The sequence below is a fragment of the Bombus pascuorum genome, chromosome 7 (genome assembly GCF_905332965.1).
Source record: "Bombus pascuorum chromosome 7, iyBomPasc1.1, whole genome shotgun sequence".
Classification (NCBI taxonomy): domain Eukaryota; kingdom Metazoa; phylum Arthropoda; class Insecta; order Hymenoptera; family Apidae; genus Bombus; species Bombus pascuorum.
In genome coordinates, this window is record NC_083494.1 from 10,590,937 (window position 1) to 10,617,232 (window position 26,296).

A 26,296-nucleotide genomic window follows, 5' to 3' on the forward strand; every position below is an offset into this window, starting at 1 on the left:
AGCAGGGGGGAAGTGGAATTTTTCTTACAACTGTTTGAAGACCGTCGTTGTTTAATTGGTCAAAGTAACCAGTCGATACAACTGCAGAGATTCGACTAACAGCAAAGTTGTGGAAATGCAGCAGTCGTCATTTCAACGGCGTATGATTTTCATGCATGTTTTTAACAAATATTATTGTTACACGTTGCTTTGTATTTGATATATTTGAGGATAATTGTTGTTTGATTGGCTGAAGTAGTCAGTCGATACGATGTATGTTTGGTTCATTGGTAGAATCCTGTAAATCCACCAGTGGCTTTTTTAAAAGTGTATAATTTTTATCCGTATTTTTAACAAACATTATTGTTATACGCTGCTTTGTATTCGACATATTTGAAGGTAATTGTTGTTTGATTGGCTAAAGCAGACAGTCGATACGATGTATGTTTGGTTTAACGGTAGAATGCTGTAAATCCACCAGTGGCTTTTTTAACGGCGTATAATTTTTATTCGTATTTGTAATAAACATTATCGTTAAACACTGGCTGGATGGATCTCCCATTAACTTTTTAATGAATTAATTATTTTTTGGAATGTAAAGAATAAATAATCAGTCAGTCTATTCGTAATATTCAAAGCTGAAATAATTAATGCGTTTCATTTAAAATTCCATGCATAGTGAACTAATATCAAATTACAGAGAAATAATTAAAATGGTTACAAAGGAGATTTATCTTAATAACAGATATACGCGCGTGTGAAATAGTTCTTTTTTTTTTATTTATGATCTAGGTACTGCATTTAAAATAATTTAGAATTCGTTGTAATTTTGTAAAAAATTTTCAACTCGATTTTCTAGAACTATAAAAATTAACACAGATATAATGTTTTCCCTCAGTTGATTCTACGTTGCAGGCTCGTTCTGTTTAATCTCAGATTTGCCACGTTTCTCACCACAGAATAAAACGTTTAGCAAACGAAACTTATATTTCAGCGTGGAGGTCCAATGACAAATTAGAATCCGAGCTTCGCATCAAAGTCGAGGACTTTACGATTTAATTAAATTTCGTTTAGGGTGGGATTTTTCATTCCGGGAAAAAGAAACATTGGATATATTCCGCGTGTTAATTTGCCACCTTAAAATCCGGCGTAGATATGTTGGCGTGTGAAAAGTTTTAAATCGACAGTCGAGGATTTGCACAAAGGTACTTGAGAGTGAAACAACTAAAAAAAACTTAGACGTTTCACGGGCATGGAATTCTCTGCTGCTCTCTGTGAAAAAGTCGCTTTAAACTTCTAAACTACTCGTTGACATATTCACGAATTGAAATAAATATCCCAACGACTATAACAATAACATTTACCAATAAGGGGATTAACAATGAAAAGTTTCCACGTATATTTCCATAATGCTATTTAAAACAATTACATCATCAACCGTTTAGGACGGTTTTACTGTGCCAATTAAGAAAATAAAAATTCCGTGAGCTTCGTATGATGTCGTTATAGTATGGCAATAATTTAAAAAAGATATACGAACACAAGAAGCAGGAAAAGAAATCAGCGTGAGAATCTAATTCTTCTGTGCACCGTTTAAAAAAAAATGAAAGAAAAAATCTGAACAGCTGGTTTAATAAAATTGTTAACGTCTCGTGCACAAAGTATCGATTCAGGAAGGGTTAACCATCAATCCAGCACTTTTATCTCCCATTTCTTCCGTCACCGACCACCAATTTTTTTCGCCGACAATCTTTCTGTCCCTCATCGTTCAAATTCTTTCATCTTCCTCGACCTATTAATCGATTATCTTTCCATTCGAGCGAGAGCAAACGATTCTTCCACAAAAAGACACCATTAACGATGAAATTGAACGCGTGCAAAGAATCCTGCGTCATTATCACTGGCGGGTACGCGATTATGAGCCCTGAAATATCATCGATTAAACGCGCGGCACGTGACGTCGCCGAGATTCGCGAGCTCGGCCACGGTTGAAATCCGATTTGAAATTAATTTTTTGTCCAACGGTTCGACGGCCGCGTTTCACAGGCGACCAATCACGGGCAACTTCGACCATTAAAATCTCCTTTGAAATTCTGCGTCCGCGGCGCGTCGCGTGAGTTATGGCCTTTTCGGAGCGAGCAATTATCGCCGCGCGCCATCGCGATACCTTTCGGTTCACGGTGCTCCAGCACTGGCTTCCACGAGCTATTCCAGAGACTGACTTCGCTAAATTATCGAATAGGAGACTTTGCTACCCGGGAAACAGCCCGGTTAATTTCGCCACGACGCCGTTCAACCGGATATCTATTGTCTTATCTCTAAGGTTTACTTACGCGATTTTAGTTTACCAATCGCAAGGACGATCGATTTTTTCGTTTCATCAAGTGCATTAAATTTGACACGAGAGGTTGGTATATCTTGGATATCAGAGTTTGAGGCATTAAAGCAAATTTATGTTAATCGTATCCGACACGGAACGGCTCAATACCGACGTTGTTCGGACACTGGCATCCGTATCGAACATCGAACGGTGGCATTCGATCGATCAGTCAACAGAAAACGATTCGTAAAAACATACAATACATAGAATACATAATTGTCTCATTTAAGTAGGTATACTGAGTGTTTATGAAAGTTGGTGCCAAACTTGAGGAGTAGTATTCATGAAAACGAGCAAAAAGATCTTAAGAGACGTGGGTCGAAGAACATTAGTTTCGGCGGATTTTCTCCCCCTTAGCGAGTTTTCGCTACAATGTAACGAAGCATGGAAAATAAATCTCTATCCTCGATTTACATATCGCACTTTCTTCAAACAACTCTTCAAATAACAGGATTTTTTACACACTTCCAATTATGGTTATTTGCAAAGTACAATTGTCTAAATGATATCATGAAATATGAAGAACGTCTGTAAAAACGAAAAGCAGCGACTTTGCTTTGGTAGAAAGTTCAATATGAGAAACACAGGAGAAAAACGCGATAAACTGGTTTGCCGATTTTTTTTATTTTGATGTCACTTGATGATTAAGATAAAAAGAACAACTCTTTAGGTTCAAAGATAGGTTTTCTCAAAGTAAGCGATACATCTTCGCAATTTTGCTGAGAACTAAGAACATATTGTAACAACGAACTTTGCGCGATATTCAACGGAATATAAAATACATATCCGATTGCACAACGAATTAAGAATGACAATTTTCGTATAGTAATTGGAACTAATTATTTTTTAATAGCTTGTCATATTCCTTTCCTACGATCTTCACGTATAACCGAGCCGAAGCGTGACGTAAATGTCCATTCCTATCGTTGGATGAGTTAAACAACCCTAGCACTGCTAAAATCAAAAGAAGACCGAACAATCCCACTCACTGTCACACGCAACAGCCACCATTTCACCAATCAAACGCTATACTCCACAAATCACTAAATAGACAGCTTCGAAATCTACACGTTCATCCCCGTCTCCGCGTATGTCAAGCAAGGGATGATCGTTTGCCGATTATAAACCCTTCCGCGAGTGCAGTCAGAAACGGAGAAAGTTTAGAAGCAAGATTTAGAATGGAAAAACTGTGGCCGTTTACGGCTAGCGTTTCATCGTGCAATTCGTTTGCAGTGCACGTGATAGACGCGTGAAATGAAATCCACGCCCATCGTGTTTCTGTTACGCGTTCTCTCTCGTGCATCCCGTTACGTTATAATATAACACAGTCCTGATACGTCCGAGAGCGGATTGGTTTACGCACACGCAGCGAAACTGCAAAACTCCATGGGTTTGTCGGGTCTCAAGTAGTACAGTTACGGACAAGAGAAAGTTCACAGTTGCTATAAGTAATTTATAAACTGAGAATAGTCGTGAAAATTCAGATTTTTACGAGTACGACTAGACAGAGCTTCGTTTGGCACATTTTAATTTGTCGAATGTGCAAAAATGTATAGAACGTCCGAGGTATAATTGTTTTATTTATATTTATATGAAATTAAAAAGATTCATGCAAGAAGTAATATGTAAGAAAGTATAATATACTCAAGCTATAGTACTTGCTATTGTATGAATATCATATCCATATAATGCAGGTATAATTAAATATAAAGCAAGTACTATACTTTGGGTGTTCTATACAGTTTTCTATATTATGAGCGTTCTGTACACTTTTGCACTTTCAAATTTCTAATAAATACATAAACATGCACAGTTTAGTCACTCATCTGTGTATATTAGTAATTTTTGTATTAAATATTTGTCATTAGACTGTAGGCTGTTACCTGTTCTGGACTGTATAAATATTACATTTATTCATTGTTCTTGTCAAATACAATTCTGTAAAATTATGGTATTCTTGTAAGATTTAGACTTTCTTTTGTCCGCTACTATATGTTGCACGCGAAGTATTTTCTGCGTCACGTCTAGGCTTCCAGAGGAAAATTGTACACGGTAGAGAGAGGTTTTGGAATTTAATTGGCTGCGAGATTGCTGTGTCTAGATTGTAAGAAAAGGAAAAAGGGGTGCAAGTTTTTGGAGAGAATACTCGTGTGGTATATTGGAATTGTGTGGATTCTGTGGATTGCAACAGAGATTTTGAAAGTGTATTCGAACATAAGTTTAGAGAAAATGACTTTTCTTTCCTATTTTCGAAATCGTTTCTTTATCGTTTTATTGATGAATATAAATTACCACACGAAGTTAGACCTTTTTAAAAGTGTCACAGAAAAATATTTGAATTAGTACGGCAACCTGTTAAAAATTATTGTACTTACACGTTTAATAGAATACAATTAGAACATGATATTAAGAGGTAGATCTAAGAAATGGTTATTTCACGTGAGAAATAGTTACTACGTGTCAGAATTTTTAAAAGCATCTCCTCTAGGAAGGGTGTTGATTTCACAGCTCTTTGTCTCGCGTCGAAAGACGCGGTAAGGTTCGGCCGCACGGTGAGAAATAGCGGTGACAGTGGGAAATCGTTCGGAAATACTGTTTCCCGGATCCTTGTGTCCCTGGGCTCTGTCCTGAAAAAATCGTCGCTCGTTTCGCCGAAACAATGATTTATCGTGTTACCACATATACCCTATATGTATAATGCTTCTTGAATTTTATGATTTAATATGGAATTCATCTAAACCTAGATAAGAATCAACAAACCGTTTGATCTTTAAAATATAACAAATTATTGACGATTAATAATAGTACAGAAAAATAAGACGTTCACATCAATAGAATGAAATTGGACAGTCTACTGATGATTTATAGTAATCAACGAAAGTGAAACTTTCTCATTGAACGAATAATCACATTCTCATTTCAATAATCTAATAACAATTGTTATTAAATAACAAGAAAAACAGGAATAAAAGAATGAACAAGCAGTGAAACAATGTTACTAGATATCGAAAAGAAAAGCTTCCGATGCAATTTAATCTCATCGCTTAACAAATTCTACAATCATACTTTCGTTCACCCCTTTCAACCCTTTCATTCGACCAATATACAAATTAATACACGTTAGTCTGCATTTTTCACCAATTAAACATATACGAACAACCTTATCGCTTTAACCATGCCCAATTGGTATCATCATACATAACGAACTCAAAAATCCTATGAAAAAGAAAAATCCAGGAAGTCCAAGGAAATCATGCTGCTTGTCCTGTAAGAAAACGCCTCAAATGCAAATTCGATCGCATCTCTTTTGCATCCGGTCCGAAACGAGCCGTAAGCCGAAAATGTAATCGAAAACAAAAATTCCCGGTGCAAATACACACACCTCTACACATTTCGTTATCTGAATAATTCATCGCACCGCGGTAATTCTGTATCCCCTCGAAACGTACGAGGCTGAGCGGTGCTTAATTCAAGAGACACGTTTTGGCTCCCCGAGTGGGTCGTTAGTCGGATGCATCACGTGCGCGGATTTAAAGGGCGGATCCGCACGTAGGTGCAGCGCAGCGTCCCGGTTAGATTGCACGCCGCGAGAGGATAAGGGGAAGGAGGGCAAAAGAGCGCTGCTCGATCGCCGCGAAATGATCACGCGAGCTTCCGCTGATTATTCCTCCAAATGGAGTCATCTTTCTTCCGGCTTGGAGCAGCTCCGGCGAACGAACCAGAGTAGAAGGCGAAAACGTTCGTTTGTCTGGCTGAGAGAGAGTTTGGAATCGCGCAGATCCAATTTCATCCGAGGGAAAACCCCGACTCGTTCGTCGGCTCGTTCGTCCTTCCACAAGCATATTTACAGGCACCTCGATGCACTCCAATGGCGTTTTAATCTGGCAAATGCATTCCGTTCTGGCCCTCAGGCTTCTGTCCTACTCTCTCCATCTGTCGTTTGGCTTGACTCTGATTCGTCGTTTCCTTCTTTTTCTGTCTTTTTGGCCGGAGCCGGTTCGCGAACTTTTTCCATCGCGAGACCAAACCTCGTCAAACTGGAGATATATGTCTGTGAAGTGAAAAAGCAATATTTTTTCTTTTTTTTTGTTGTTGAGTGAATCGTTCGACCGGACCCCTCGGCACATTTTTGCTGAATGCACCGATGGGATTTAATAAGGCGCATTTTTTACCTTTCCAAAGAATACCTTTGGGCTCGTTTATCATTTCGAGGGTCGGTATTGTTTGGAACATTGGGTTTTCTACGCGTGGCCTAGAAATACTTGGAATTTTGTCAGTGTATTTGTTTATGTGTGTTAAGATGGTGTCTCAAGAATGATACTGTGAACGAGATTGATCGGAAACGAGTGTTTGGCTTTCCAAGAAATAAGGCGAGAGGAGAATATATGAATGAAACGAACGAGTTGAAAAACCAGAGTAGTAGAATGAAATGGAGATTTTGTGTTTGTTATACGAGGTAATTAATATAACGTCTGTATTGATTTCAATATTAATTTCTCCTTTGTTCTTCAACTACATTGTAGTACGTTATATACTGTGGGTATACTGTGTATTGTAGTAGCTTATACGACAAATCGATAGGATTTCATTTATACGTAAACGCTTAGAAAACAATATATCGATGTAAATTTAATTTCGTAGACACGTGACATTGTGTACGTAATTCTCTAATGAACTACGAGAGTAATTTATAAGAAGCAGTAAATAGATATTTCTTACGAGATTTTTTCCAGTTATAAGGAAAGTAAAACAAGAGCATAAATAGCACTTCAGCGTGAAACAAATAGCAAGAAGAGCTACGTGACAAAAGTTACTACAACGATCAAACAGTCAAACTCTTGTTCAACCAATCGTTCTCAAATTTTCCCAAACTCTCGTTTCTTTCCTCTCAAATATTCTCCGCTCTCTAAAAGCTCACGTAATTAAATTCTACATTCATCCACGAATAGCAAACTCTGTTCTTATTCGCGAGAGGCGTCAGTGTTCCTCGGTTGGAAAAATGTTAGGTCAGCTCTCAAGGGGCACATGGAAGCGACGAACGAAGGACGATATTCTTCTCGAGAGAATCTTCTTGGCGTCGATTCTACCCCATTCGCCAACCCGGTCATCCTTCTACCCTTCGCCGGATCATTTTCAATTTATTTTCCTACCTTTCTCTCCCGCCCCCTCTTTTTTCTCTTTCTTTTTGTCCGAATCGTTCTCTGTCCTTTTCCTGCTATCCTCCAGGGGAAAGTTGAAGGGAAAGCTCTCTTTGAAACGATACAGACAGAGGCGCACGGTCCCCATGACAAAGACTCGCATCGCTGCGGGGGTGGTTGATTAATGGACTTCTTGCTACGACCGATGTACGATCGACGGGAAAAAATTAGAGAGAAAAGAGACGAACCTGCGATGTTGGACCGAGTCGGTTGAAATTGCAACGCCATTCCGCGGAAGTACGATCGATTAATTGGAGTTGTCGAGCGACCTGATCGCTCCGCTTGTCGTTGCGCGGTGTTTAATCGTTTTTTGATGGCGGTCTCGGGGCTGGCCTCACCGATCGCTCGATTATGTCCAGGCCTGCCTCGATTTTTGCATCCCCCTTTCTACTGGTTTATTATCGGACTCCAGAGACAAGTTACTGCACGATGATGTATCAGTTATTCGTTATCGACGTCCTAGTTCTTCTGTGGTCTTCTATGACTATTGGAGTCATATCGCGTCGTCCTCGGTTTCTTTTTTGTGATTTCTTTTTTACAAATGAGATTTTTAGATTCCTTGCGAGTAAATAATTGTACCGAAATATTTGAAGTCTCTGGGAATTATATATTTTATTTTATATATCATAGATTACTTACTATATTACTGTTATTATATATATCACTGATTTGGAGTTTGTTTAATTCTCCAAGCTCGGTTTTGTAGTGACACTATGGACAGAGTTTTATAAAATCTCTTTTAAAAATTACTTTCGATTACGGATGTCCACCGTGAAATTTTCTCACGATTTCTTATATTTATTCTTAAACCTGTTTAAATAAATAATCGTAGTGGAATATCTTCTTTATCCCATACCGCGCGTTTATCTGTTACACAGCATCGGACAAAAAGAATTTTTTAATTCATCGTTGTGTACAACCACAGTACATTAATGGTGACTTTATTGTACCAAGCTTTTTTTACCGCGTTGAAGACAGTTATCTATGTTATATGTATTCATATTCTAATTGCTCTTGGCAATTGTAACTTTTTTTCTACAATTGTACTGCTTATCATAAAAGATATAACCTAGCAAACACGAAGATGGCACCTCGCTCACATGCTATATTTTTATTTTTTTTTTTTTCCTAATAACTAAGATACAATACTTTACCAAATGTCCTTCAGGACAAATTGTAAAAAACCAAAATAAACTATAAAAAAAAAATTGTAGTGCTTTTTATACTGTTCGTTCTTTAAACTCTCTTCTATCCACCACTACATGTACGTTATTTTACATAAATTACTTAGAAGCTGTACTGATTAACTCCAGAATAGCAATCGTCGAATATTAAGATTGTTCCAAAGTTTCCTGCAATTTACCATTATTTATGTAACTTTAGGATATGAATACTTTCAGTTCAATAATAATCACGTACCCATAAAACGAAACTGAGAAGTCTATAAGAAGTAAATTTGATCAATTTCGCTTCTGAGAGGTTCCCGTACAAATCGCGATACGATTGTTTCGTATAAAACACCAATTGACCTACCCAATCATCTCAGTATCGATTTATTCCCAAACGATGCAATTCTCAAAATCTTCACCCTTCTTCTCACCATCCCTTCTACAAGAACATCCTTCGAGTATTGGGAATCGATCCTTCAACTTCCAATAGAGAAGCATAATCGTCCCGTTTGTTGTTCATCGTTCGTTCAATGGACATTCCACATTGACTGTTGCAGAAGGAGCGAAACAAGGGGAGCCAGGAACGTAGCACGAAAGAGATCGATAAAAGCGCTGGGGTAACGCTCGAAAATCGTTCCAACTGGGAAGCATCGTAGCTTTCCATCGTCCCTAATTGACAGGTAGAAAGAGGGTTGGGCCACCTCGGAGACCAGGAAAGAAAGGAACGACGTGCACGACACACGTTAAGAACAGGGTGGAGACAAGCACAGAAGCTAGAAGAGCAAGAAGGTCTCGAAAATTTACGAGTGAATAGCTTCGCAGGCGCGTCTACGAGACAAAAGATATCTTGAAGCAGTCGTACGCTGTAACAAATGGCGGTGCCGTAAAATCAGTTAACCGTACAACCGAAGCCAGAAACTGAGGCCGAATTTCACAAACGTTCCAGCCGTGCCGGCTGAAGAATTTCCAACACGGTTTCACTTGGACTTTCTGGACTTTGGAGAACCTGTCACGTTCATCTAAGGTATTCTTCTTAGTAGCGCAGAGTCGTATTTCACGATAATCGTCCGACGAAAGTCGCGATATGCTCTCAAACGGACAATATCAAGAAAATTCGTCGATACGCAGATGAGAAGAATGTCGAGGATCCGAGGCACCGATCGCTGAGAAACCAAGAAGAGTGGATCCATCGAAGGAACTTTAGCCAAATGGGTTAAAAACGACTGCGATGGACGGCGCGACCCCGTGCTGCTCGCAAAATGGTGATCGTGCTGCCGTCGTGGAAACGCAACAAGTGGCGATCTGTTCCTTATCCTTGAGCTATCATCGATGTTTTTTAAAGGACGGATCGGATTCGATCCAGGACCCATCGCTCACGAACTGAGGTTCTAGCTTCGAGCTGACGCAGCTCTCAAAAAGAACAAAAAAAGAAAGAAAGAAAATAAAATAAAAAAGGAAGAATAACGAAAGGCCAGAACTTTATTCGTATTTTCGATCGTTAATAAATATTGCGTTACGCGGGAAACGCGGAATAAATTCTTTCTGAAACGAAGAAAAGACAAAGGAAACTTTCGATTTATCGATCGGTGATTCCTCTTTCCAAAAGATCCTCGATTTTAGCTGGATAATTCTCGAAAATTCGAGATCGTGTTTGAAGACCGGATTGATTCCACGTTGATCTTCGACGAAGCGTATTCGATCGAGGTTTCGAGTGACTCTCGCAGACAGATTCGATCCTCTCGAGGCAAGATATTCAAGAGATATCGGCGAGAAAGAGCGTGAACGACTATGAGCAGAGCCGATGCCCAGCGAAAAAAGAGGATATTCTTGTTTCCGGAAGTTAGGGACTGTCGGCGCGGCTGCGACCACGATTCCGCGTGTTCACGGTCCGTTTTACGTTTCCACGGGCTGAGTAAAACGATCTAGGACTAATCTGAGAGACAAACCGTTACCTCGTCGGATGAGACGATGGTGATGAAGATTTCCGCGGTCGAGGCTGGCGTTCCTTTACTAAGCGCCGTCGGTCCGCGCTGCGTCGTCAAGCAGGCCACGGTGAAACGATGCGTCGCGGCGCTGTTGCTCATCTCCGTCGCCAGTATATTTTACTACACGCATTACATCATCAGCAGCCCGCTGTCCAGGTGAGATTATCAAATTTTCCACCGATTTATGCTTCCCGTGAAATACATAGTCGTTTTTAAATGAACACACGTGATAGTGTATCGGAGTCGCGTTTGTTGATTAATGTAATTTTGTTTTGGAAAATTATGAAAAACGAGGTGAATTATTTAGCTCCTGCAAACTGAATCCTACGATTCCAAGAAGTTTGAGAAAATTATGTGTCTTGTTTTGAAATCGTGGAAACTTCTTTTAGGGTTTACATAGATATCGATGTGGATTTTAAAGTGCCGTTTAAATAAAAATATATCTTCGAGGTTGAAATATCAACTATTTCTTTAATTATCTATGCTATTTTTAGTTACATAATACACTAACACACACTCGCTGTTTGATGAATAATGGAGCATAATTAGTAACGTACGAAAGATATGCTTACGCGAACAGAGCGAAATGTGTTCATAGAAAATATTCATTAAGGCAATTTTTAGATCGAGATTTAAGGGACGCGGAATATTTTATTTGACTAGAGGAAAATAAACGACCGATTGTCGAGCTGATTGCAATTTAGCAATTTTTTTTTTCTCATATAGAAAATTGGAGATTGCAGAATAATATGGTACGCTGCTTGTTTTACATACTTTTGAACAAAATTCGTTAGTTGAAGTATAATTCTGCCCGATATGTTAACGCTCATCCGCGTTTATTAAAAGCTATTGGAAACTCGGTGAATTAAAATTCATTTTTCGAGTCGGAAAAACATTGGCACGGCAACTCTGATAATTAAAGCTTTTGATAGATTTATTAATTCAAAAACACGTGAAACTTTTTAAAAAGTGAACAAATATATCCTTATATTTTCTTCATAAAAATACATTCATTGTATCGAATATTTCCTGATAATAGATCTATGTTTAAACTATAACAGGTTAAAAACGCGAATATTAATTGATCATTTACGTTTCAACGACGGTTTATCGAATATAATTTATACGATCCACAGGTTCAACTTCGTTATGCAGTTACATTGTTTGCGGTACCATCGCTTTATCGTACTTTTAATATTATTCTCTTATAATTATACCATTTTTCGTATATTTTCTATTGTGTAAACCTAAACGAGAGAGAATCGTCGACGTAAAAGTATCAGGAATATCAGGATCGGTTAACCTGGCAGTAGAATTTCATGACCATGAGCGATAAATTGTATTTGCCACACACGAAACGTACTATTATATGTAATGAATGGGAAACGTGACAAAGATTCTCGCTAAACACCCGGGAACGATTTATTCCTTTGATACGTAATCAAATATCTCGGCCAGCGATCAGCTGATTGCGAGTTTGAAGCTCTTTGAAGTTCTTGTCGCGTGCTTGTTATCTTACTGGGGATAATTTCGGATTAAATTTAAGAACGTCGCTACTGCAAAGCTTACTTTTGATTGATGACGTTTAGGATTTAAGAAATGATCGGAAGTTTGAGATTGTATAGAATTGTTCTTGCAATTGTTCGATCGATCTTCCCATTTATCAACCACCTTCCACATAATTCATCATCCACAATGAATTTTGCATACTTTTCGTAGTATTTCACAAAATCCCCTGCCCCGTTGCTCTTTTCATTTCTCTAAATTTTTATTCTATCAACAAGACAATTCTAACAAAAAGTATGACATATTAGATTCTTCGTTTTTCATTCGTTTCATAATTATGACATTTCATAACCAGAAACATTGAATTGCCCATGCCAAACTACGAATTTTCCCAACATTTCACAAACTTCGTTCGTAACAAGTTTTTAAACCAACAGAAGGCACAAAGTATTCGCTTTCCCATTTCAAATTCTGAATCTTGTTGTCCATTGTTCATTAATTTTGCCTGTAACAAAATTGCAAATCAAGAGAAAGATGAAAATATTGAATTTCTACTTGGAATCATGAATCTTTGTAAAATCTGTTCTGCCGATTCGAAATCGCCCTCTGTACACTTTATCACCTCCAATGAATCTTGTAATCCTACGTTTCCCAAAATCGGTGGCCTGTTCATCCTCAATTTTCCTCAATCTTGGCAAACGATCGCCACGGCTCTCGGACTCTACCGGCTAGTTGCACGGTTAATTCGACAAGACGAATAACCCTACGGGCCGAACTATTCGTCTCGGCTCGATATGGACCCAATTTAGGTTCGAATAACCTGAAGGCAATGGCCCCGCGATTGCAAACCCTTTAGTAACAGAACAAGAGAGAGAGAGAGAGAGAGACAATAGAGGGAGGGGAGAGAAAGAGACAAAGAGGTCTCTGGAAATCCCGCGTTATTTCGTGGTGGCGTAATTACGTACCGCCAAATTGTTGCTGGCAGTTGCTTGACTCCTCGGTTTCCTTGGGGACCTATATCTTAATTGCGCGGCAATATAGTATGCGACGAGCCAGACTCTCCTCTGACCACCCTTTATAGTTAATTACGCGTCCGGTAATATTTGCAAACGATCGTGTTCCACACGCTCTTTCGTTCTGTTTCCATTTATGAAGTTTTCATTGCTGTTGGCAATCGCTAGAATTTCGCACCATGAATTTTTCGTGATACACGTTTTAAGAGAATCGACGTGTATGATTATTTGATTAATTTGCAGGTAGATCTTTAAGGTGACGAGTAGGATATCTAGTTTCTAATTTAGTAATATAATTTTTAATTCTTTTTACCTCGAATTTAAGTGGATTTCCTGAATCCTGGTTTGTAACGTGGAATCATATTTATGATAGAAAACGTAGTTTTGATTCTTTTTTTAAGAAGGTTTCATAACTTCGTATTATATAGGTTGTTCAAAAAGTGTCTTTCTTTTAGAAACCTGTCTTTTACAACAACGCATCTTTATACAAACATGAAATGTAATCTTTCGAACGTTGTAATCTTTATCTCGATAGGATAAAATGGACCATACGTAATTCGATAAAATAATATAAAACGGAAAATGTTGTGCATCCACTATTTCCTTATAAAACGAAAGAAACTTTTCGGACGACGTAATATCTTCATCGTTACGTTATTGCAAATAATCGTCAACTTTTAGCTGAGGATGACTTACAACTTATCCGTAACGCTAATTTTATTCCGCTTTCGAAAACACTGACAAATTCTAAGAATACGTGTTTAAATAGCAATTCGTCCAAATTACTGGTTGATTGAAAGCTTGCATTACAAGTTTCTAAAAGATTTAAATAGGTTTAATTTTAGAATGTCCCGTGTAATTTGAAAGACAAGAGAAACTCTATGTAATTTTTCAATGTTAAAAACGTCGTTCTACTTCGCACAACAGTAACAAATTCCAAGGCTGAATATCTAGAGCGTAACGGATTAAATTGGATCGTTGGTCGATTAGATCGATCGATATCTTCAGATCGCGATTGATCGCCTTCGGCTGATCCAGCCGCCGGATGAACACGCCTTTCGGTTAATTGATATAGTGCTTTGCCTCGACACGGATCAATCTTAATAGATAACCTATGACCGTTCTGCAAGCAATTGTAGGTTCGGAGTAAACCGTCGTCAATCACGAAACCTAATACTCTCGCGTGGACATTGACATGTAATTTCGCATCGATGTGGCCAGGCTACGAATCTGTCCGTATTGCGTTCCAGCCCTTTGCAGCCTCGAGCGGTGCAATATTCCGAATCACGCTTGCTCGAAATCCTCCGATTTGCCCGAATATCGTCGAAACCTTACACGTGGTACCTACCAATTAATTCGACTCTAATATTTTAGTTAAAAGAGGAACAGTGTAATTACTGCGTGTACGAATAGAGAATAACGATTGGTACGATACAGACCTGTTTTATCGTAGAATTTTCTGTTACTTTATAATCTGAAATACTTCGGTTACAATATTTTTAAAATATCTCAGTCTCAATATTTTTTAAATATTTCAATTTAAACACCTAATCTTAAGTACCTAACATTTGTTAAGGAACATGTCTTTCCACAGTTTTTTAAGGTTGATTTAACGAATTTATATTTTGCAAACTTTTAAAAAGTCTTTTAAATATCTGCTACAAATTCCTGCAAACATCTGTCACACTCTATCAATGGAACGTCTATTATTTGGATACTGTGAGAAAATTTTAAGGCTGACTTTTTCTCGACACCTTCTTGTTCTTTTTTTTTTTTTTTTTTTTGGAGTGGTATAGCCCATTAGTCCCTGTTTCGATACCCACGCAACACTTTCGCTCAAAGTTGAAGAAGGTGATGAAAGATACAGGATTAGAAGATGCTTCTGCAACAGATGCCATGCACCAAGAAGAGTGCAAGCGCATTCTCGGTCGTGGGACACGAAATGCGGCCGGATGTTTGTCGCACGCCCAATCAGCGCCAATTCAAGCTTCTCCTCTCGACAGTTCCCTTACGTCGGCGCTAAGCCACAGACGCATGTCGTCGCGTCTTCTTCTGCGACACGACGCGTGACGCATCTTGCTGCCGAGCCGGCAATTCGAAGAAAATTGGAAACGTCCAGTCACCAGATCTGTGAATAGGCCAATTTTCTTCTGACATTGATATTTTGGTCATATTTCATTGTCGCTCTCGTGCAATCTTTCACGATACTTGCGATCGTTGAATTCCGCGCGGTTGCGAACGTAGGTCAGAAGGTTCCCTGTGTCTTTAAAATTGTATTTCGTCACTGTTGTTCAATTTTCAAAAATTGTTTCATACGAATTTAATATCACATTGAAATTTTCTTCGTTTATGAAATGGAGAGTATAATTTATTAATCTTAATAGATTAATGTACGTACGTATATTATTTATTGTAATGAGGTTCAAAGCCTGGGACAATCCTTGTTGACATAAGTGCAACGTTTAGAAGATTTCGTACTCTTTTTAACTTGTTACTTATATCTATGTTGCAATGTTGTAAATTTTGTAGCTTTCATGTATACTAACTCTTACATTTCTATATTATATTACAATATATTTGTACTGTGAGAGAGTTATCATAACTTATCACATGTATTATTATATTAACTTGCCAAATTACATCTAGCATCATAATATATCTCAGGGAAAGGTTTTTACCATTTAGATCGCCCATAACTGATCTAATGGAATTCGCTTAACGATACATACGCACGTCATGAAATATTTCTGACCGACAAAACAAAATTATTAAATGATGAATCACGATCATGTGTCATTCGCGACCTTTCATAGTTGATAGTTGATAGAGAATCGTTAAAGAGCTATATATTGCGTTCTATCGAAAGTTTTAACAAAGCGACGAGAACAGTCTTGGAACTGGAGTTTCGATGAAGTTCATCCACGAATTCACGCGAGATGGAGAAAGCCCATTAATTTCGTTCGACGAAACCGCAACAGCGGCTTTACAATATGGTGCCTCGCGAGCGAATACATTGCGTACAGGACGCTACGGTGCGCGAAACTTGGAAAAGTTGAATATTTCGGTGTGTTCCGACCGACATTTATGCTCCAAGTTTACACAACTCGATATTACCTTGACAAGACGGATGTTCGGAATAATCAAACTTGGCGAACAACCGCGATGAATAATGTATCGCTTTCGATATGCGTGCGCGCGCCCTCGTTTTCTAATACGTTTCCGATGACACTCTGTTCACGGGCAACTATTTAACGCTCTCTAGAGTTAGGAAAGATATTTTTTCGAATTGCTGGTTTTCAAAGTTTTTAAAAAGAATTGCACTGTTTCTACTTTTTCCCCCCGAGACACACTGCACAGAGATCTGTCGAAACAGTCAACATGGGAATTACCGAACATTTCCTCGAACTTTTTATTTTTACGATTTTTAACATTACGTAATTGTTCTAATCTTGATACGTTTCTGATAACACATCGCGCATTTAGAAGGAACCATTGAACGTTGAACGGTAGAAACATCGAAGACCTTACCAGACCTTTTGTTTCCGTAATTATTACCTTAATCAGAATTTTCTATAATAATGAAATGAAATATTAACGAAGACAAATCAATTTTAAATGGATCGATTTCAGTCCTATTCAGTACGACGCAACTGACTTTTAACGGGAATAAAACGTTGCATTAAAATGTAAAGAAAGCCATAAATAAATTACCTTGAACAAAATTGATGTCGATTTTTATTAAAATAGAATCATTGTATCATTTCAATTTTAAGGTTAGGAGGTTAAGGAAGCATATTTATACTTAGAAGGGCTAAAGGAGTAAGATTGATTTGCCTTTATTAACTATCAAGCTCATAATTATAAAAGTTTCTAGGTGAGGGATGACCTGGTTAACAGGTTAATTATAATCATCTATGTGCATACTATAGTTAGGTATACATTGCAGGTCGGTTCTAGTGTTAAGAGAGTCAAAATTAGATTTAAGTGATTAGCTTTGATTATTCTTGAACAAAGGGACGAATCGTGTTAAGTACACGACTCACTTGAGCTCATGGATAATTAAAATTCATATAATATACTCGAATAAATCCCAAGAATTTCACGGGTTAGCGAGATAATAGGTGGATCTCTTTATTAAATTCTATATATACCAAAAATTTCAATATTTTCATTTAATTACTAATTTTACTCCATTACACGAAGCCAGAAGAATTTTAGATTTAAAAAATAAGAATTTTAAAATGCTTTAAAAATAAAATATATGTAGGTACTTCAATCTAATAATAATTACATTCATTTGAATACCATATTGAGAGAATGTGTTCCACTAAAATATTACTTGTCGCATATATTCGTTCCATTTTCTTCGTTTATATAGTAACCGTAAAAGTAGAACGAATTTATGATAGTACCGACTACATCGATCAGTTATTTTCGTTTAAAAATACAATTCTCTATGGGAGAATTGTAATTGTAGAAAACGGGCAAGTTGGCAAAGTATCGTTCGACTGAAATATCGAATACTCTCAATATGACAAGGGCAACAGTTTGAAACCGGATGGAAACGATACTTTCCGGACAAACATAATTCTCCAAGTTCTGCAAATTTCGGTATGTTTGTTCCTCCAGTAGTCTAATATCCTGCGGAGCAGTGTAGCTATTGTGTATCTTTCGCACGAAGAATAATCGCAGGAGATAGGAGAAACGGGTCGATATCCCATCCGTATGTAATAACACCGTTAATAATTTCTAATAACAGAGATAGGAATCGCGAAGGTTTCCAGAATACAAGTAAACGTATAAAAGTCGATTAATTTATTTCTCCTTACGATTAGATATTTTTATATTAGAATCGTTTAATTTATTTTATTTGACTATTCTTTAAAACTGTCAAATTATTCTTTGTGCACACATCATCACGGATTAATTATTCATCCATCCTCGCTCTTATGTCATTTATTTGTGTTTTCCTTTATACAGTTATACTTCGCAAATTCATATATCCGCTATTGAATCACGCTTTCCCCTTAAAAAGAAGGTCCATTTTTACGTTCCTATAGACAGGTGATTGAAGGCGAATCAAAAAGTTCATTGAACTCTAAACTGCACTTTGCAGGATTAAAAGAATTCTCTCGTCATTGCGCTTATACTGTACATGCTCGTCTATTAACCATTCCGTCACATTCATTTTACCCTACATTTTATTTTTATCTGTCTGTATACACGAACGCAAGATCCAAATGGAAAGTAATTCTGTCCAATTCTAGAAATTAGAAAATTTCTAAATCGAACTCTGCAAGGTTGGGAAAGTTTCCTTGCCGTTATACTCTTTCTCGATAAACTCACGTATCAACTATACAAATCATACTCACCCCAATGTACACGGTTTGTTGCGAATTCTCGACTAAAGAGCAACCGGTCAGGTCAAACCGATCGGTCGATATCGCGTACCTCGAATGACTTAACGCTCAAGGTGGAGGAGGTTTAATTGATCGAGTGTTAAAGTAATCTAGCACTGTATTTGCACTTGTTGTATAAAAGTAACGTTGATGTTATGAACACGGCGACAGTAAGATCTTGTTGGGAGTGTATTTCTCCCGCACGGTACGATGTCTGATGATGAACTGTCCTCCTACGTTGCTGATTCTCCCTACCAGTCGCTGGGTTTCGTCTGTCCATCGTGCCCTTCCGACTGGTTCTTTCCCGGGATTTTTACCTGACCTCGGAGACATTAGATTTACAGCTCGGGGAGGATATGTAATTCGGAATTTCCTAAAGAAGGGAATGGGCCATAAACGCACGGCCATTCGAAATTTCGAACACAGTTTCTACTCGTCTTCACGTACGCCCAATCAAACGTAACAGAAAACTCGGTCAACCTCGAAAATCAAGAAAATTCTAAACTACGTTTATCGAAATGAAGAAAATATCGCTCACCGTTGGACAATCCATTTACTTTTCATTGCACGAACACTGTCCAAATCCAATTAGAAAAATCAAAGACCTCGTTTTATTCGAAAAATTAAGAGTATTTCCCAAGTACACTCTTAAGACGTCTGTTTAAAATCCTCTTACATGCAGAAACGCAAATTCTTTCTTGCTCCAATTCCCGCTGAACCGTTCGCTTCAAGTGACTCGAAGCCCACCAAAGGGAATAAAGATCCTTCTATCGGAGAACTCGAGCGGAACTTCACCCCTGCTCCGGCTTCTTTCCGCTATTAACATGTTCTTCGGAAGGAATTCATCGAGCCACGGAATCGCCGCCTTTTTCACCAGTCACAGCACGAGTTCCTCGCGATCCCTGGCATTCCAGCGCGCGTTTCGCAGACGCAATCGGCCCGTAATTACGTTCAAGGGAAAAACGTGTCTGCGTGGCTCGGCGCGCAATATCTGGCCCCGTTGCCTCGCTTTTTATCCACTTTCAGCTGGTTCGCGCGTGTGCACGCGCGTTTCTCCGCGTCGCAGCGGGGAAAAGCGCGAAGATCCAGGCCTCGTTAACGATGCCAACGGCCGCAAAAAGTAGATGCGTTCCGTCATGCAGCGTCACTACGCTTTCCAGACCGAGTATTTATAACGTCTACGGCATTTGCAAAAGTGACGCACTTTATCCATAGGACTTCTAATTTTTCCATTTAGTATTTATGGGAAATTGTAATTTTAGTCGTTTGTTAATTTAGTAGGATAATTTAATAGGTTACTGATTAGGTTGTTTTAAGGCTAAGATATGGCCACGTGGAACGATCGCTATATTAGGCAAATTCTTTTGATATTCAACTTAATTTTATTACATTTGTTTCTATTCCACGCTTTTTATGGAGTAAATATAGCAAGGGAAAGGGAGATATTTAGAGAGATGCAAAGGGCAAGAACAAGCGCGGAGATCAGCAGGGATACGTGTTATGAGTAAAAATATATTTGCAAATTATTTTACTGAAAATGAATGACAAAGAAAGAAGGACGATATTTCTTGACTAGAAGAGAAAGGAAGGAAGTTGAGATATCACAAAATTATAAAAGTTTTGAACAATTTGGTTATTCGGACAATTTTTCTACTTAAGAAGGGCAAGTGAATGTTTGAAGCGATAGTAAGAAGTTGAGAGGAAGATAATGGAAAGTGTTCATTGTTTGGAGATGTTTGATTTAATTTGGAAGTAGGAAAAGAGGGATTTCGTTGCGGTGAATTGCGAAGTTGTTCTGGAAGACATTGAAGTCTCGTGACTAAAACTCGTAAGCTCTTGTATCTTGATTCTCTTTAATCTGTCTTAAGCCGATGCTCTTGTACACCAGCTTTCAAACACTGATTGCAAAATTACGGTATCTTTCCCATCTTCTTTTTCAGTTTCCTATACCCGGTACTTTACCTTTGTGTATTTGCGATAACCAAGTCTGTAGCGAAAGGACTAATTATTTTTTAAATTACTTGCTCTCGTATATAGTTTTTAATCTTTTGTTGGATAATTCTTTATAATTGTTCCTTGTGTGATATCTACTAATCTAAAAATCAGAATTCGTATAATATCATCGCACGTTATATATCACAGGCCACACCATAATATGTCTAGCGGTCTGTCTGAGTAGTAGCGTCTCGTACCCCTCACAATTTTATTTCTCCATCTACACGTTTGCGATACTTCCATGAACGATATGATATTTTTGTAAATTTCTTTACGCTCAATTCACTGAATAAAATTTGTTATGGAACGTCATCTTTAAAGTGAAACAATTAATCACAATTGAAGAAAAATCTCAGATTCCAGCGCCTCCATAGTCAGACTTCCTCGCTATTCTCAATCCTAAAATTGTCAAACTGCACGATGAACTCGACGAATTTCCTCCAACTTGGAAAATCCTTCAACCTTCTACCAAGACAAAAGACTGACTAGGAACGTTCCTCGGCAAATTCGAGCGTTTCAATCCGAAATTCTATCAAAGTTTCGCGTTAATCCAGCTTTGATAGTGCCAGGATGACAGTCCATTCGACTGTGGCAAACGACACACGCCAGTCACGTAACAGTAACGTCGGCAACGTGACGCATTTCTGGATCAGTTTGCCGCGGAACAATGTGCTCTCGGATCACTGGCCCATTAACATTGTCCTGTTGCTCCTGGAGGGTCTGCGTGAGAAGCGAGCCCAATTCTGTCAATTCTGAGGCCAGTCCACGAGGCTACTCAGTAGAGGTCTGCGATGTTAACTTGCAACTCTCATCGATTCCGGTGTAAATATACCCGGCAACATGTATACGACCGTGCAGGATTTCCGTTACGCTAGATATACCGCGTGTAACACGAATCGTCGAGGAACGAGATTGTACAAAGGGAACGGCCGCTGCTACATACTTCGATACATGGAATACAGCTTCATGGGAACCAGATAACCTTCTCGAAAGAATTAATAACTATCTTGTGAACGAACTGTTCGAACGATGGAAGGAAATTGTGAGGCCTTATGATCGAACTGTATTTTGTATGAGAATATTGTGTATGAGATATACAGGGTGAATTGGAAATAAGTATACCTTGCAAAAATGAGGTTCGTCTAATATTGCCCTACTTATGGTTTTTTCTATTAATTTGTATCCCTACGTATGTTGTACGTCTCAATTGTAAAAATTTCTAATTAACCTTCAACATAGTATTAGTTTAGTAAGAAAATTTGTGGACTAAATTGTTTTGTCGGCTGTTAGCCGATATCCTGTGCGTTTTGAGTTATTTTGTACTACCTATATTTCATATTTCATATAATTCAACGGGTCCTGCACGACGATCAATATACGAGCGTTTTGATTGATCTAGTATAAGTCTGATTCTATACAATTCGATCTCTCTCTCTCTCTCTATATATATATATATATATAATATTTTTACATGCCTTCAACTTCCAATGAATTTTCCAATTTCACAGAAATTTTTCTAGCCGTATAGACGTACTACTAAATAATACGAGATTTAATATACTTGGACCTAATTGATTAGATATAATAAATACAACATGTACAAATGCTTCTTGTAGTCATTGAACGTATTAGAAGCTTTTTCTTTTATCGTTGAAGCAAGAAGGAGCTTGTAATACGAAAATTCGAGAAGCACAGTATGGTCGATCATAAACCGTTTATGGCTCGGAAAAGAATCCCCTCGATCAATAGCGTGACAAGCACAAGCAAGCCTTACAAATCTGGTGGACACACGCGATCGTACGAGATTATCGGACCTCCGGGTCATAGGGTAAGTTGTCTATGGCTAATCCACGATTTTCGCTCATCTACCGAGCGAACGACAGTAATGCATCCACAGGGAACCCTCCAGGCGCACTTCGATGAATTATCCGCAGCGTGTAACGAACATGCTCGTTTCCTACCCGCGTTTCACCAGTTCTCGATATACCTGTGTCCACAAATATCGCTCTAAAGCTTCACTGCACGAGAAGCTCCATTGAAAACGCCCTCGTCTGGAATCCGGAACCTCGACAAAGCTTCCCACGCGAGCGTGAAAGCTTTCAGCGTATGGACTTTGACGAATCAGCCAGGATATCGCGTGAAAACGCTCCAGGACGACGCTGTACTAAATCATCGTGGAATTAGATGATACACGGCGTCTCCTCGATAGATGAGCTGAAATATTAGATAATGTTAATAGCAAGGGTAGGAATTTGTAATACTAACGAGATACACGTGTCTTTTATATTCTAGTATTTATATATATTATTTATTATTTCAATACTATGGGTTTTTATATTGCTTTATGAGGTAGGGGGTGGCAAACGATGCGAGTGACAGAAGTGAAAATTTTTAGCCGAATGAGAAAGCATGTTTTCGCTAATTTTGTTTCAAAATAAACCAAAACTAGATTTCCGCTCTACACGAACCTTTTCCGTGTACTACTCGACACATTAATACTCATTGAAATATTTCAATAAAATTTTCTCAGATATTAAATATAGTCGTGAAATTTCAGGATAATTCTATCTCGCGATAGAAATAAAAGTTAAAATAAATTAATTTAGTGCTAATAATCTTTTTACTGTATTTCACATAAAATTTAAATCGTTTGTCGGTAAAAAGAAAGTTCTTTTATTTTATTGATACTTCAATCTTCTGTCACAAAAAGATCTTTTTATTTTTTCGGTAATAGCATCGTTTACCATTTTAATGTTTCAATTCTATTCGCCCCGAAGGAAGAGGAATTCATCATGCAGGGACATTCTGTGCGCCACAAGACTGTCTGGTATTTTGCCTGGAACGTAAGACACGCTGGTGATAAGAGCACGGATGAATCGGTGGAAAAATTGGACGGTCACCAGGGTCGACGAAGTTGAATGTCTGTTAATAAAGCCCTGGCTGATAAGATTCGTTGGTGGTCCGGTCTTAGGGATTGAAAGAGATTCAACCGTTGATGAAAGAATTTTGGGAAAGGGATACGTTACGTTGGAAATTGGAAACCTTAAGCCCTTGAAGAAGCAAAAAATTCAAAAGAACAAACCTCGAGCTCTATGACAATGATAAGATAGACGAATGACTGGATTTGAAAAGATCTTCATAGAAAAATTAATAAAAAATTTAGTTCGAGAATATTTTTAGGATATATCTGTTCGTAATAATTTATGAATATTTTAGAATATTTGAGAAAATGGTAAATCTCTATGCAATCATTTTTTTAATCATCTTCAAAAAGTTGAATTCGAAGCTTTGGTCGTGTTTGAATATCGTAGATTATTTAGATCTGTTTAGGATGTCGGCAATCTTTGATCTAATTCCATTAAAACCGAAGATCAAAGGGCTCTCAATCTCCGAGAGCTTTTAGAAGGGTAATCTAAATCGCAGATATCAGTTGGTCTCTAATTCGGCGACTCTTTGAACTCATGGCATCAGTACGAAACTATAATGGAATTAGAGTTTCGTTTCTAAATCCGTCACGCATCGAGATTCAGATCCTTCGTGCCTAAATCCATTAAAACTTGGCCTGTGTCACTGATCTATCTAACTTTATCTTGTTTCTAGTTACACTTGCTAGTTTCTAAATTCACTATTTATTATCCCGTTAATTAAAACTATAATATCATAATGAATCTATAAGTCAATAATACCTTGATATTACGTGGTGGCAATTAACGAAAGAACGAGAAGTAATTCACTTGTGTTTAATTGATTTCGATGAATCGAGAATTTTTTATTTCTACTTCCTATAATAATTAACATTACTCTTCTGTGATAAAGTAAATACAGCGCATACAGGTAAATTATTTAGAGGATAACCAAAATCAGAAATATTAATTTAAAAAGATATATTCTTGTTTCGAATCGAAATCGATGAATAATGATCGTCAATTGTTTCGATTTTTTTTCTTTTCTTTTTAGATATGAATCTTCTATATCGCGGCAATCTTCTATAGCATCGAATGATCTTTAAGTAATACTGAGTTTCGAAAATTTTGTTCCTTATTCTCCATTGACTTTAACGAAGCATAGTGTTTTGTACGAAAGAGATATACTTCCAAAAGATTGACATAACTTACGGCAGAGTACACTACGGTGTCAATCTTCTACAACGTCAGACAATCCATAGATAATAGTTGATGGAACACAAAGTTCACAAAGTGTCGTTTATCGACTTCGACGAGCTATGGTTTCCTATAGATATTATATAAAGTATCCTACCAAAATATCGACGTCACAGTATTGTAGATCGTAGCGTCAATCTTCTATAACATCGGATAATCCATAAGAGTCTATATACTGTTGAAATTTCACTAACTTTAATCTTTCCAAGTATATCTTTGGAAATATCTTTCTTCGAAATATTCGTTCGAAAATATCGACGTTTTGTAAAATAATTGTCTGGCAACGTAATCTTATTCTACTTAAACGACGTTTAGTAGTCTCGCTGGTTCTTGTGCTTGCATATTTTGTTTCTATTCTGATTTTCTATCGGTAGAGTAGGTTTTTAATTGAAAATATATAACAATAAAGATATAAATATTTAAATTTATCAATTTTATAGTGATAATACATTAGACTTAGAAGATTTAATTTTGGAAATTAAATTATCACGAATTTAAAACTTCTTCTAGTAAATTATTTCTTTATAAATTATTTTGACAAATTATTTGTATGTAATTTAATTTAGGATGTCAAAAAGTCAGTTGATATTTTATATGTGTCATTTTCTGTATTTAATTTCGGCTTTTATGACCTGGAAATGGACTTGGTTTTGCAACTCACACATATTTGTATCTTTCACACACCTAGTTTCATACATGCAAAGATTATAAAAGTAAGTCTTTTCTTATGCATATATGTACATATATCTGTGTGTATTATAATTTAAAGTTCTCCTAACACCTGTAACTCTGTAAAAACTGTAATTTGGCATCACACGTTTACATTTGCCTTAAATTATTCTCATTTATATCTGTTACGACGGTTTATTATGAAGTTATTTCGCTAATGAAAAGAATACAACTATCTTTAGAGACTCTAAAACTCAGAGATAAAAGAGATAATTACAAGCTCCGAGTCGCTACTCCTACATTACCGTCCTACTTTAGTGAGTACTAAAATTCTGCATACTTTATGCGTTGCTACATAAAACACCCTCTTCTTTATTAAATGCCTCGTAAACTTTTCGATATCTACAACTCTAACAGTACATCAAGCATTCATTTCATAAAAATCATTGCAATTTTTTCATTTGCATGTGCACCATCTTTTACGACACAATTACATTCAATAACAATATGTGTTCCAACACGCTATCCAGCGCCCTCTTCGTTTTCCTAAAGCTTTTATGTAAACCTTAAAAAAAAAAAAAAAAACAAAAAAGGCTACGTGTCAGTTGTCGACAAAGGTATTATCCCCATGCTATTATTAATACCAATATTTAACAAAAAACGGACCATAGTTATATAGCGTTTGTGACAGAACTCAAAAAATTTCAAATTTTGCGTCAGAGGGCAAAATTATTACACGTGTCGCTATGAACCTTAGTTACGTTAGTATTACAACAACACTTGCTCGTCTTCAGTTGTTTTGTGACGCTACAAGTGAAAGGTTGTACTACTCTCGCGAATAGT

General features: G+C 37.5%; 2 protein-coding genes across 5 annotated transcripts in view; both read left to right on the top strand.

The window, feature by feature from the left end:
* LOC132909357 (bifunctional heparan sulfate N-deacetylase/N-sulfotransferase) overlaps window positions 1–26,296 on the top strand; it is a 258,711-nt gene that overhangs the window by 150,579 nt on the left and 81,836 nt on the right. For all 4 annotated transcript variants that reach the window (XM_060964145.1, XM_060964146.1, XM_060964147.1 and 1 more), the window contains one exon: window positions 9,284–10,867. In XM_060964145.1, the coding sequence (XP_060820128.1) occupies window positions 10,695–10,867 (173 nt within the window). In that variant the 5' untranslated portion in view covers window positions 9,284–10,694. The remainder of the gene's footprint in view (window positions 1–9,283; window positions 10,868–26,296) is intronic.
* The window catches only part of LOC132909360 (endoribonuclease CG2145-like), a 290,224-nt gene that overhangs the window by 53,526 nt on the left and 210,402 nt on the right, over window positions 1–26,296 (top strand). The gene's annotated exons all lie outside the window — the stretch shown is intronic.